The sequence below is a fragment of the Otolemur garnettii genome, unplaced genomic scaffold, assembly GCF_000181295.1.
Source record: "Otolemur garnettii isolate 467f Iridium unplaced genomic scaffold, OtoGar3 scaffold00039, whole genome shotgun sequence".
Classification (NCBI taxonomy): Eukaryota; Metazoa; Chordata; class Mammalia; order Primates; family Galagidae; genus Otolemur; species Otolemur garnettii.
In genome coordinates this window covers 12,274,581-12,288,971 of record NW_003852434.1, presented here as the reverse complement: position 1 = coordinate 12,288,971, position 14,391 = coordinate 12,274,581, and the positions used below count along the sequence as shown (strand labels likewise).

General features: G+C 48.8%; 2 protein-coding genes across 2 annotated transcripts in view; one reads left to right on the top strand and one right to left on the bottom strand.

Moving 5' to 3' along the window:
• Nucleotides 1-3,619, bottom strand: part of SCARB2 (scavenger receptor class B member 2) — a 49,788-nt gene extending 46,169 nt beyond the window's left edge. Inside the window, exon 1 of the mRNA XM_012805365.2 lies at nucleotides 3,289-3,619. Within this exon, the coding sequence (XP_012660819.1) occupies nucleotides 3,289-3,405 (117 nt within the window). The 5' untranslated portion in view covers nucleotides 3,406-3,619. The remainder of the gene's footprint in view (nucleotides 1-3,288) is intronic.
• Nucleotides 1-14,391, top strand: part of FAM47E (family with sequence similarity 47 member E) — a 117,825-nt gene that overhangs the window by 58,411 nt on the left and 45,023 nt on the right. The window lies entirely within an intron of this gene.

Genomic DNA, 14,391 nt, shown 5'->3' with positions numbered 1-14,391 from the left:
AGCCTAAGATTATAAGGTTGCTGTGAGCTATGATGACACCATGGCACTTTACTCAAGACAGCAGAATAGAACTCTGTCTCAAAAAAAAAAAAAAAAAAAAAAAAATGAAAGTCTATCAACAGGCATTTAGTGTGTCCCTACAGTGTACCAGGCACCATACCAGGTACCAAGATGATGAGCTGAGCTGCCAGGAAATACAACATAGATTCCTGCCCTTCCAGACTCGGGGTGGGAGGTGGTGGGACAGACTGCTGGTTCCTGCAAAGCTTTGTCCTTGGGAAGGCCCAAAGGCTTTCCAGAGAAGACTTTATTAACATTTATAATATCCCCCAGGAAGTGAGCATAGGCAGAAGAGAAGGAAGGGACTACTCTGCCTCTCTTACAAATGAGAAAGGTGAAGCAGAAGCAATCACAGAGCTTGCCCCATATTAGGCAGTCACCAGCCAGGCCAAGAATGGAGCCAACCACTTGGCTCTTTCCACTACAGTCATTGGCCAGTTACCACTGATCATAGCAGGGTTCAAGGACAGCCATCTCTTGAGTCAAATTCTTCTGACAGAAATTATTTTACTAAGCTTCCCCCCAAGTAGCCTGTCCTACACATTGAAATTTCATCCTGGGCAGGGGGAGGTGGCTCATACCTGTAATCCCAGCACTCTGGGAGGACAAGGCAGGTAGATTGCTGAGCTCAGGAGTTCCAGACCTGAGCAAAAGCAAAACTCCATCTCTAAAAATAGCCAGGTGTTGGGGCAGGCGCCTGTAGTCCTAGCTGCTTGGGAGGCTGAGGCAAGGGGATGACTTGAGCCCAAGAGTTTGAGGTTGCTGTGAGCTGTGATCCCACAGCACTCTACCAAGGGCAACCAAGTGAGACTGTATCAAAAAAAAAAAAAAAAAAGAAAAAATCCATCCCTTTTATTTTTCCTCTTTTTAATAGATAAAAGCCAGGGCACAACTGTCCTTCAAATGAAAAAACTAAGAACTGGGAGTATCGGAGTGTATTATATTACAACTCTATTAAAGTCAAATTATGAATGAATTGCTCCATAGTAATGCTAATGGAAATAATACCATATACTGATACCGATTCCAGGTCTGATACTAAGTGCTTTATGCTTCGTCCCACTGCTGAACATAGAGGCATGTCCAGGTTTTGTGGAGGGGCCCTGCTAAGAAAACAGAACGCTTTGGATACAGAATTAGGTGTAGGGCTTTGGCAGGGCCTGCACACATGAGGAAGCCCTCGCTTCTGCCCCATGTGCTTCACCGCAACGCAGCCCCGTGCCCTAGACAGCTATGCTATATCCCTTTTGTAAGCAATGAAATTAAGGCTGGGAGAGGTAACTTGTCAAAAGTCAAAAAGCTTATTAAATGGCAAAGCTAGGATTGGAACAGAGGGAATTTGACTTCAAATTCCATATACTTTTTTTTGTATATGTGGATCCTAATAAAAATAAAATTGCTGTTATTTATTAAGCACTAAATATGTTCTAGGAAAAGCATATCCATTTTCCTGAATAAGCCTTATAACCTTTTTTTTTTTTTTTGGCTGGAGCTGGACTTGAACCCACCACCTCCAGCATATGGGGCTGGTGCCCTACTCCTTTGAGCCACAGGTACTGTCCAACCTTATAACCTTTCTATAAACAGTTGTCACTAACCCCTTTACGTTTTTGCTGGGAAACCATGAATCAAGGAAGATTAAAACCCCAGCCTGTGCTGGTAGAGAGGGGAGCCAGGATGCATGCCCCGGGGTGTTTACCTGGAAGTGTGACCTTTCCACCTTCCCACCCCACAGGATGGTAACACATGACCATTATTCACTTAATGATATTCCCAAATGGGCCCACCTGAAACTAGTCCTGACTTTTTGTTTCATACACCAGACAATTTCACGCTTCTTCACAGAGTTGGGCAGGGTTGGAAGTCTATTCCCCTGTGCTTTTCAGAACAGGGTCTTTTCCACATGCCAAAAACCAACTGGAAATACCACCACAAACCCAGGCCCCAGACTAGCTGCCTCACAGCCCCCGCCCCAGTGAAATAGGGACCCATAGGGAATCTAAGGGCACCGGGAAAGTCACTCACCCTTTTAAGGCTCCCTGAAACAGGGCTTCTGTCACACAAGGACATTCACACATTGGCTGTAATCGGATTGCTGAGATCTAGTCACCCAAAGCCAGAGCTGATACCCTTAAACAAGTCTTGCCGTGGATTTGGATTTGGACAGAAGTGGAGAAAGGATTCATTTGGTTTTTGTTGTTGTTTGCTTTTTCCTTGAACGTGACTGCTCAGAGGAGGTGGTGATGTTTGAGCCGCTCACACCATGGGCCTTGTCTTGCCTTTGCTAAAACTTAAATTATGTTTTGCCATGTGATTTTTTAAAAGTTTGCCTTTTACTGCCACATTTCAAGTAATAATTACTTCTGGAAACCTCAGTTAGAGGAATACTTCCACTGCCCCCTGGAATAAGAGAGCTTTACTCCCTGGATAAGGCCTGGGCTTTTTTATCTAGCCAAAAGCAATTGCTGACCAGTGGAAAAAATTAAGTGCGTGGTGATGGGTGAACACGAGAAAGGCTGTTCCAGTGATTTTTCTCTTTTTAAACTTTCCCTTGTTCCTCTTTTGGCACAGCTTGGAGGATGTGGGTAAAAGGGCAGAAGGGATGACCAATGAAGTCAAAAGAGGGCAACTTTTCTGAAAGGGTTGGCTCCCCAGCCAGTCATCTGGGGAGAGACAGGTTCAGGTGTTTGCAGAACCCTGGATGCATCTGTGCCTGAAAGCCGTGGGTGTGGGGAGAACAGGAATCCATGGTGAGACAGCGCAGCGCTGGGCACAAGACACAAAGCCGCTGAGTCTGAGTCGGCCTCAAGCACAGACCGGCCAGATGAAGTGTTGCCCAGCCCGAAGCCTGGCCTGACTACAGCTGCCCTGGGGCTCAGAGCCCAGCACCGCTCCTTCCCAGCCCCTCACCACTTCAAAGCCTCCGCAGCAGACAGCACAGCCTACCCCTTCTGCGGAGCCTTTCATTCTCTTCCCTTTCTTCACTGAAGTAAGAGGGAAATGAGGTTGGGCCCAGCAGAGATTCGGTGTATGGAGGAAGTGGAGAGATGAAACGACAGAGCATAAGCCTGATGTCAAGATCCATCATTTTTATTCTTATAAAAGGAACAGACCCGTCTCCACTTCTTCCCATTCTTCTCTCTCGCCCAGAAGCGAGGAGAGGAGGGTCCGCGGTGCACAGGTCACCCTCCCCCGTCGCACTCGCACACACAGCCCGCTCCACCTCACCTTCTCGATACTCTGGTCCACGGCCTTCTGGAAGACCCGGGCCACCAGCAGCGTGACGCTGGTCACCAGGAGGAGCAGGGACAACGTCCCCGCCATGTAGAAGCAGCATCTGCCCATTCTGCGCCGCTTACGGGCTCCCCAACTGCAAGGGCGGAGGAGCCGCGGCCGAGGCCGCCCGGGAGCAGCCCGAAGAGCGGGACCCCGGGCACCCGGTGAGCGGGCGGCGCAGGGAGGACGCGGGCTTTGGTTTCGGTTTCCCTCCGCTGGCGCAGCTCCGGAGGGCGGAGGGAGCGCGCAGGCGGTGACGCTCGCGGGCCGGGCTCGCCGCAGCCCGGGAAGGCGACGGCCGGCGACTGCGCGGGGACGCGGGCGGGGCGGAGGCTGCAGCCGCGGTCATGTGCCCTGCGGCAGCCGCCGCGATTCGGCCCACGCCCTCCGCGCCCGGCCCAGGGAGGCCCCGAGCGGCTGCGGCTGCGGCTGCGGCTGCGGGACCCGGGCGGGGCCCGGCCGCCCCGCCTCCACCCCTCCGCCGCGGGCCCTGCGGCCACTCCGCCGGGGTGGCTTGTCCCGGTTCTCACACTGACTCGCTCATTCCGCAGATTTGTGCTGGGGGTCCGCCCGGGGCCACGCACTGGGGATTCGGGATGGAAGAGAGGTTCCCCTGCTACAGAGAAGCCCCCAAGTGGGGACACTGTTGCAGCCAGCGTGACAAAATGTAGCACATGCTTCGCAAGGTGCGCTGAGACCTCCGCCTGCGAGCGCGGTCTGCCGGGATAACCAGGACCCCTCGATTGAACCGAGTTTGGGGGGATACGTGAGAGTTTGGCACGTAAGGGCTGTGTGCAAGAATGGGAGATGTTCAAGAAACAAAGGAAGGAGGGTCGCACCGAAGGACACGGTGGGGAAGGGCACTGGGGAGGAAAGAGCTACTGCGGGAGGAAGGAAGTCCCTTCGCACCGTGGGCTCAGGTGAGCTGGGCGGGGTCAGGGCGCTGACCGTGGGTTCAAGTGAGCTGGGCTGGGGTCAAAGCGCTGACCGTGGGCTCAGGTGAGCTGGGTGGGGGCCAGAGCACTGACCCTGAGGGCTGGACTTGGAAGAGCTTTTTGTGTCCCGTTAAAAGGCCAGGATATGGTCATTTCCACTATATTCTATTAAGCAGGAAGCTTAAAGCAGGTGGCTCAAAGGTATCTGTCTACCTCGCTCACTATAATTACCCGGTATACCTGGGCGGAGGCCTAGGCACAGCCAGGCCTTCACCAGGTGCTCCACACCTACTCACCCACCGCAGCCCTGTGTGTCGGGTTTGTCCCGGTACTTCTGAGCCAGTGGCAGACAGGCGTACTGTGCCAAGAGATTTTTGAGGGAAAACGGAAGGGAGCCAGCCTTGTGATCTTGTGAAGGAAGGGGATGGGGTAGAGCACCTGGTTCTACAGTTTAGTCTAAAATGAGAAGAAGGCCCTTAGGGGCGGGGGTCTGACCCTGGCATCTCTCAGAAAAACACCTGTCTTAGTGTCCCTGCTGTGCTCAGGCTGAGGCTGGGAGCCCCAGCAGGAAGCGCCTCTGCACCAACCCCTGGGTAAAGGGGATGGGAGGAGAGATCCCAGCAGAGCTGACAGTGGAGGCTAGTCCCCCCCGGTCATGGTCCCCACACTAGAAGAGCTGGAAAGTACCTTTGCTGGGCTGATGCAGGGTATAATCCTCACCTAACTCGGGGAAAACCAGGTTGGGAGAATTAAGTAGCATAACAAGCTCAACCAGTTGCTCAGTGTAGATCCTGCGTGGACCGGGATACAGGGCTGATGGCCTCCAAAATCCTCAGGTTATCTGCTCTGTGCTGCCTTCCTATTGTCACTAACAAGAATCTGGGGACAGCAAATCAGTTAGGAGGAAGCCTTGTTGAAGACTTGGTGAGATGCTGTCATGGTGGAAAATTCTCTGCCCCTCCTCCCATCGAGAGATAAGGTCTATCTATACCTTCTTCCTTTGAATTTGGGCTGGATTTAGTAATTTGGTAAACCAATAGAATATGGTGGAAATGACCATATCCTAGAACTTCTGAAGCTAGACTATAAATGCCTTGCAACTTCTGCCTGGGGCCCTGGAAATCCTTGCTCTCCAAGGCCCGACCCACCCCTGAGTTCAGCTACCCCTGAGACTGCCATGCTGGAGAGAATGTGGGAGAGGCCTGGGGAGGCGCCCTCCCAGCCCCTAGCTGTCCTACCCTTTCCAGTCATGGGTCCCAAGCATTATGGAGCAGTGATGAATAGTCCCTGCTGAGCCTTGCCCAAAATGCAAAATAAAAGATTGTTGTTGCTTTAATCCACCAAGTGCTGGTGTGGTGTGTGACTCAGTTATGGATAATTGGAGCAGATAGTGAGGGCGGGACTGAGGCTGAGACATTGGCCATGACTATAACTGCTTGCTCCCAGCTCTATGCAGCTGCAGATACCAAAGGTTTTTGAGCAGCAGCCCCAGAGAACTAGTCCTGTGCCTGAATGTCACCTGGCAGGGTTCAGGATGATTCAGCTGCCCAGGCCTGTGGCTAGCAAGCCTGAATCCTGCCCAGTCCTCACATGCCCACCACTGGCAGCTTTTCCCTACTCCCAAACCTGCCCTGGTCAAGACCTGTTGTGTTCCCATGTCTGCTTTAGATTCCAGTCATCTACGTTGGTGCTGCCCTGTGCCCCAGTTTGCTTAAGGGGCCATGCCAGCCCATTAGCTTGTCTCAGGAGTCTGGCGTCTCTCAAAATACTTCCTGCCTTTTTGTTTCCTTCCTAGACATTGGTTGCGGTCCTGCTGCAACTATGTGCCTTTTCCTCACCTAACAAGAAAAAGAGATGATGATCTGCCTGCCTGAGAACTTGGCATTCAGAGGTTCATGCTCAGATTGAACCCCTGCTCCCACTCCTAACAGCAAAATCAGATTTCCTGTTTACTGACTCCATTCTGGAGGCAAACTCCACGGTTACCTGCCCCCTCTAGCCTTTGGGGCACCAATCCCAGGACACTTTTCTCGTTGTTCAGTGAGGTCCCTTTTTGCATCTTGTCTGGTAGCAATAACAGACTGGGGTTGGGGGTGGGCGGTGCAGAGCAGACTTACTAAGCACATCCCGGTGCAGGGAGCTGCCGGCCAGGGTCCCCAGCGCAGTGCGGTCAGTGGGCTATGATGCCACGGCTTTGGGGCTCTCACTCTCTTGTTCCATCAGGTCAGGTGGTTGGTAAAGCTTTAAGACTTGAGACAAGCTGGACAAAAACCTCTTTCTTGTTTCCTCTTAGCACTGCTGACCAGACTAGCATTTAAAAATGTACTACCATAGACAGAACAAAAGAGACCTAATTACAGAAAATAGAAATAGCTTGTTTTTGTGGGTTTTCTTTTTTTTTTTTTTTAAAACAAAGTCTCACTCTGCTGCCCAGGCTATAGAGTAGAATGGTGTCATCATAGTTCACAGCAACCTCAGACTCCTGGGCTCAAGCAATCTTCCTGCCTCAACTTCCCAAGTAGCTGGAACTACAGGTGTTCACCACAACACCTACCTAGTTTTTCTATTTTTAGTAGAAACAGGGTCTGACTTTGCTCAGGCTGGTCTCAAACTAATGAGTTCAAGGGATCCTCCTGCCTCGACTTCCCAAAGTTGTAGGATTACAGGCATGAGTCACTGTGTAATCTGAATCTGTGAACCCACCACACACAGTCAGAAAATATATAAACCTTTTTTTTTTTTGAGACAGAGTCTCACTTTGCTGCCCTTGGTAGAATGCCGTGGCATCATAGCTCACAGCAACCACAAACTCTTGGGTTCAAGTAGTTTTCTTGCCTTAACCTCCCAAGCAGCTGGAACTACAGGTGCCCACCACAACGCCCGGCTATTTTTAGAGACAGGGTCTTGCTCTGGCTCAGGCTAGTCTTGAACCCGTGAGCTCAGGTGTTCCACCCACCTCAGTGTCCTAGAGTGGTAGGATTACAGGTATGAGCCACCGTGTCCGGCCTATAGGTTTTTTAAAAAAGAATCCTATGTCCCCAAAATAGCAGTCTATGGTTCCACAGTAATCTCTGTCTTATCACAAAATCCGGCACAACTTTTTAGCCCCCATCTGTCTGAGTCTATTTAGTCCCTTCTTCTCTATCCTATGACAGTCACTTTTGTGGACTTTTGGCCCAAAGTCCCCCACTTCTGATAGAAGCTTCTCAGTGCTCATTAGAACTTCCTCTTCATTTCTCTTCTTTTTTTTTTTGAGACAGTCTGACTCTGTCACCCTGGGTAGAGTGCTGTGACATCATAGCTCACAGCAACCTCAAACTCTTGGGCTAAAGTAATCCTCTTGCCTCAGCCTCCCAAGCACCTGCCACAACTCCTCTCTGTTAGAGATGGAGTCTTGTTCTTGTGCAGGCTGTTCTGGAACTCCTGAGCTCAATCAATCCACTCTCCTCCTTGGCTTCCCAGAGTACTAGTTTTACAGGCATGAGCCACCGTGCCCAGCCTCATTTCTGATCTACAGGGTTGGGTGGCACAAAAACCGGGGGCAGAAACAGTAACCAGAGATTGCTGTTCCTACTGTTTAGATTAGGAGGCTGATGCCATGGTCGAGATACAGTCAGGAACTTTCCTGGTGACCTCTCTGCTACTATTTGATGCCCAGTGTTGGAGGTGGGGCCCACTGGGAGGTGTTTGAGTCATGGGGGCGGATCCCTTATGAATAGAATAATGTCCTCCTTTGGGAGTCAGTGAGGTCTCATTCTTAGTTCTGGGGAGAGCTGATTGTTAGAAAGACCGTGGCACCTCCCCCCCACCCCTTCCTTCCTCTCTCACCATGCCATCTTGTCCTGCTGACTGGCCTCTGCCTTCCACCACAGTAGAGGCAGCCTGAGACTCTCAGCAGATGCCCTCTCTGGAACTTTCCAGCCACCAGAATTGTACACCAAGTAAACATCTTTCCTTGTAAACTCCTAGGCTCAGGCATTCTGTTATAGCAACACCAGGTGGACTAAGACACAAGATGAGGAGGGAAACGTAGGGAAATAATGAGGAATTTTCCTCTCCATCCCTAAAATTGCTAGTGGCTGTTGCAATTATACAATCATCCAGGACTCAGAAAGAAAGAGAATTTCCTTCGAAGGCTAAGACAGAGCTACCCTGAGGAAGTAAGAGGGTTCTTTGGGATCCACTTAAATTTAGAATATTGACATTATACCTAAACAAATTTAATCATACCATCCCTGTGTGCTTTTATGTTTAAAAAGTGTTAATGTGTTAATCATAAACATTTAAAACACACCACAATTTTTATAATCCTGTTTTTGTAGGCTCACATTGCTCCTCACATCAAAGGCAGGGTTTATTCCCTTCCTCATAAATCCAGATTGGCCTCATGACCTGCTCTGAGTGATAGAATATGACAGAACTGTCATACTATGCCAGTTCTAGGTTTAGACCTGGCAGTTTCTGCTCTTACCTCCTTGGGATCCAGCTGCCATGTCATCAGCTCAGCTTAGACTACTGAATGATGAGAGACCACACAGAGAGGGACATTGGAGAATGAGAGGCCATCGTGGATGTCACAGCTCCAACCAAGTTCTCAGGCGAATCCAGCCCCATGGAACAGAGGTGATGAACCATCCTTGCTGAGTCCTGCCCTAACTGTAAACATTGTGAGCAATGAACATCTGTACATTAAGCTACTAAGTTTTATACCCTGATAGGTAACAGAAACACTGTGTTTGTTATTTATTATGTTAATATTCCAGGAATCCAGAAAGGAATGGAAGTGGACCTAGGCCTTTGTGATAGGTCTGACTCTAAGATCTTTCTGAAACTCCTGACTTTCTTCCTATATTTAAAAGTGACCTATAAAATGGACCATCACACCCTAGTGATTGGATAGATGTTGTGTCTAATGTCTGTGGAGCTCCCTGAATCCTGAGCAATAATGGGATCCATAAGGAAAAGTGGTTCTGTCCTCCCTTCATCCCAAACCCCTTACATCGCACATGTTCTTTACACATGCGGGTTCACAGCTCGCTAGAGTAAAACTGGCCTGCCATTCATATCGTGCAAGACAGAGGGAAGCTCTGTGAGGTCACCTGTGGCCCTGTCATCTGGCTGCTCTAACCAGGAAACCCTCAGGGCTTCCTCTCATCACTTTCAGACTCTAAGCAAGGGGAATCTTCTCTAGTTTGTTTTGTTTTGCTTTGGTTTAGTTTTTATTTTGTTTTGGGTTATGAAAAAGTGAGAATTCCCTCTTCAAATCCTTATTTCTCTTTTTATTCCTCTAAGGATGTAAAAGTTGTGAAACACAAAGCTAGGATTTTTCTATTTGCCTTTTCCCCTTCCCTTGCCTAAAAATACAAACATAGTATTGTCTAAGAGGGTGGGTAGGTCAGGGCAAGGAGGCAGGAGAGCAGAGAGAAAAAACAGTGGGCAAAAGGGTGACGATGACAACAGTATTATTATCAGCTACTTATATGTGTGCCAAGCACAAGCCAGGACTTCATTGCTTTATTTAATCATCACAATACCCTATGAAGTGGATACTCTATCTCCACTCTAAGGATGAGGAAACTGAGGCACAGAGAGGTTGACTAAGTAGTCCAGTGTCACACAGCCATAGGAAGCAAAGGTTGTACTAAATCCCAAGTCAGCGAGACACCTTAGCCATTGCTTGTAACTTCCCACCTTATGTAACTGAGAGCAAAAGGAAAGCAGTGAAAATTGCTGGAAAAGCCGGGGCCTTAAGAACATTCACAGTGATGTTGGCATCCGGGAGAGGCAGGGGCTGGAATCGGCTGTGTGGGAGAGAGAGTACCAGTGCCTGCCTGGACCTGATATCAACTAGAATAGTACCCCAGGAAGGAGCTGCCCTCTCCACGGCTAGAAAACAACTTTAGCGTGTGTTCTGACATGAAATGTGCTCAAATCTGTTCTCACGGGAAGTAGTTTGACAGTACTTTCTAGAAGCGAATGAAGCTTGGCTTGTGTGTCTAGGCAGCTATTCAACTCAGTGTGGCAAAGCCTGCATGTTATGAAATCTCAGGGCTGTCTGATTCCGCACATTGTGTACCAGGGCCAAATAAACTACGTGAGAGTTTACAGTTATTTTTTGATGATTCATTCCACGGGTAGAAGTTGTTTAAATGAACAGACCAAGCTTACTCAGGAAGTAAGGGGAAGGAAGGGGAGACTGAGGGTAAGGAGGGAACTGCCTGGAGCTCAGGCAGGCCTGGTCAGCCTGGGGTGGGTGGAGGAAGGGACGGTGGGTGTGGTGGGGTTGGGGGCAGGGAGCTCTGGAAAGGGTAAAAATAAGACCTGGGCCTCACCTCTAACCTAGTGCCTTGCCTAACCATGCTGCCTAACCACATTCCCTGAGCTTCTGCAAAATTATTTCCTCGGAGCTTTCTGTACAGACCCAACCTCAAAGAAGATTGTTATTCACTTAACTTTACAAGTATTTGTTTGGAAACATTTCCAGTTATTTGATAAACAATGAATGCTGCCTGATTTTGGCCTGGGTGGAGACTGTTTCAGAATATTCACGACTGTAGTGTAGCTTCATCTGCAGTGGAAGCTGCCTTGGGCAGCACTGTTTTCTTCCATTTTGAATAGAAACAGAGGAAATAAAGATACAAATCATGGTTCTTCAAAAAGTTAAGCATAGAATTATCATATGAGGCTCAGAGCCCTTACTCAGTGGTTAGGGCACCAGCCACATGCACTGGGGCTGGTGGGTTCGAACCAGGGTTGGGCCTGATAAACAACAAGAACAACAAAAAAGTAAATAAATAGCAGGGTGTTGTGGCGGGCACCTGTATTCCCAGCTACTTGGGAGGCTGAGGCAAGAGAATGGCTTAAGCCCAAGAGTTTGAGGTTCTTGTGAGCTGTGATGCCACGGCACTCTACCCAGGGTGATATAGTGAGACCCTGTCTCAAAAACAAAACAAAACAAAAAAAGAATTATCATATAACCTAACAATTGTACTCCTAGATATATACCCTCCAAAAAACCCTGAAAACAGGTATTCAAACAAATGCTTATAAATGAATGTCCATAGCAACATTATTCATAATAGCCAAAAGGTGGAAACAACCCACATGTCCATCAGCCAATAATGGATTAAAAAATGTGGTGCATCGAGTGCCCATCAACACATGAATGGATTAATAAATTGCAGTATGTGTACACCATGGAATACTATTCAGTCGTAAAAAAAGATGGAGACTTTACATCTTTTGTATTAACCTGGTTAGAGTTGGAGAACATTTTCTTTAGTAAAGCATCAGAAGAAGGGAAAAGCAAGTATCTAATGTATCAATACTGATATGATACACGCCCATACAAGAGAAAAACTCAATTTAATTCAAGCTGGAAGAGGGAGAGGGAGAGAGAGGAGAGGGGGATGCGCCCCTCAATGGCCACAGTGTCAGGGTGCACAGCACACCTCCTGGGTGGGACACAGCAACAGGGACCTCGCCTAACAAATGCAAATGCCGTTACCTAATTGTTTGTACCCTCATATTAATCTGAAATTTTAAAACAGTGGTGTGGCGGCTCAGTGCCTATAGCTCAACCGGCTAAGGCGCCAGCCACGTACACCTAAGGTGGCGGGTTCGAATCCCCAGCCCGGACCCGCCAAACAACAATGACGACTGCAACCAAAAAATAGCCGGGTGTTGTGGCGGGCGCCTGTGGTCCCAGCTACTTGGGAGGCGGAGGCAGGAGACTCGCTTGAGCCCAGGAGTTGGAGGTTGCTGTGAGCTGTAATGCCACGGCACTCTACCCAGGGGGACGGCTTGAGGCTCTGTCTCAAAAAAAAAAAAAAAAAAAAACAGTGGTGTGGTGTATACATATAGCCACAGAAAGGAGAGGAATGAAGCACTGCCGTGCGTGTGATGCTATGAGCCGTGGAAAGAGCGTGCTGAGTAGAAGAAATATCCAGAAAAAGTAGAACAGATTGCTGGTTGCCGGACTTGGGGTGGAGGAAATAAGGGGTGACTCTTCCTGGGCATGGGGTCTTCTGGGCTGATGGAACTCGACTGAGATGGAGGCTGCACAATCATGTGCATGAACTAACTGCTGCTGAAGTGTGCACTTTCAGATGGTGGATTTTATATTACATGACTTTTAAAGTCACACAACACAAAAAAATGCAAATCAGGGCAGTGCCTGTGGCTCAGTGAGTAGGACGCCGGCCCCATGTATCGAGGGTAGTGGGTTCAAACCCGGCCCCAGCCAAACTGCAAAAAAAAATAGCTGGCCAGGCATTGTGGTGGGTGCCTGTAGTCCCAGCTACTCGGGAGGCTGAGGCAAAAGAATCCCTAAAGCCCAGGAGTTGGATGTTGCTGTGAGCTGTGATGCCACAGCACTCTACCAAAGACCATAAAGTGAGACTGTCTTTTAAAAAAAAAAAAAAAGAAATGCAAATCATGGGAATTTTAGAAGAAGATGGGAGGGTATAAGAAAAAATATTATAGATATCAAACATTCCCAAGGATTTTTTTCTTTCTCATATGCCATTTCTGATTTTTGTAATGGTCTGTTTTACAGTAAGATCTTTTAAAAATTCAATGATGAGAACAGATAGCTAGAAATTTCTGGCACCTTTTTTCCCCAGGAAGAACGAAGAGGGATAACCAGCTATTGGTGCATTTTCTATTATGTAATAAGCAGGATTGTCCAAAATGGCTCCAGGGCTCACCTGGGGTCAGCTGGGATCCCAGGGGCTCCCTCAGTTTCTTAGCAGAAATAGTACCCCCACTTGTCTTCCGGGGGGCATGCAGCTCTCTCCCAGTCCTCTCTGCCTCCTGGAGGAGAATGTAAACCCACAAGTCCTTCAATGTGAGGCTTTTTTTCTCCTCTTACCTTTCAAAAGGCGTCATGCCAACGGAAGCCAAATGTTCACCTCATCAGGAGAGACTGCACCCAAACAAACAGGGGCATAACCCTTATCAACTCTCCTCAAAGGACTCAAGGACTTTAAAATGAACACGATTTCATCAGTGTGACACGCCCATCTCAACAGACATTGTCTTACTATCACTCATGGTCTGGACCAACTGAACCAAAATTTGCATTAAAACTGGAGCAACCAGGCCATGGCTGCCTGTAATCCAGCACTCAGGAGGCCGAGGCAAGTGGATTGCCTGAGCTCACAGGTTCAAGACTAGCCCGAGCCAGAGCAAGACCTTGTCTCTAAAAATAGCCAGTTGTTTTGGGGGGGCTGTCCTAGCTACTTGGGAGGCTGAGGCAAGAGAATCGCTTAAGCCTAGGAGTTTGAGGTTGCTGTGAGCTATGATGTCACAGCACTCTACCCAGGGTGATAAAGTGAGACTGTCTCAGAACAAACAAACAAACAAATAAACAAAATGGAGCAACCTGTGGCCCCAGTAGAGAGTGAAATGTGAGAAGCCCCGCAGGCTAGCCCACAGTCCCTGGTGCTGAGTCACAATGTGCTATGCACAGCATCCTCCAGCGGGCCTGAGAACTGGGGTTTGCACCCCCACTCTCACCTCACCCCTCCCCACATGCACTGAAGGAACATGACTCTGGACTACTGATGCTCAGGATGTCCTGGACACTCAGGCTTGATCTTTGGACAGCTGGCCCCACCCTGAGGGGTGTGTGGCGCAGTCGGGCCCTGCCTTCCCAGGCTCTCATGATGGGGAAAAGTAATGAAAATCAAAATCTCCTGCCAGCCTAGGAGACCTCCCTAAAAACACAGAAGAAAAAGAGAAGAGGTTTTATTTTTTGTTTGTTTTTGAGACAGAGTCTCACTCTGTCACTCTGGGTAGAGTGCTATGGCATCACAGCTCACAGCAACCTCCAACTCCTGGGCTTAAGTGATTCTCTTGCCTCAGCCTCCCAAGTAGCTGGGATTACAGGCACCCACCACAATGCCTGGCTATTTTTTGGTTGCAGTTGTCATTGTTGTTTGGCAGGCCTGGGCTGGATTTGAACCTGCCAGCTCTGGTATATGTGGCTGGTGCCTTAGCTGCTTGAGCTACAGGCACCATGCCAAGAGAAGGGTTTCATTATTGAGTATTACACCAGAACGTGCCTTCTATAGAGGTTGCAAAGATGGAAAGAAGAAACCTGACCTTTCTGTGTATT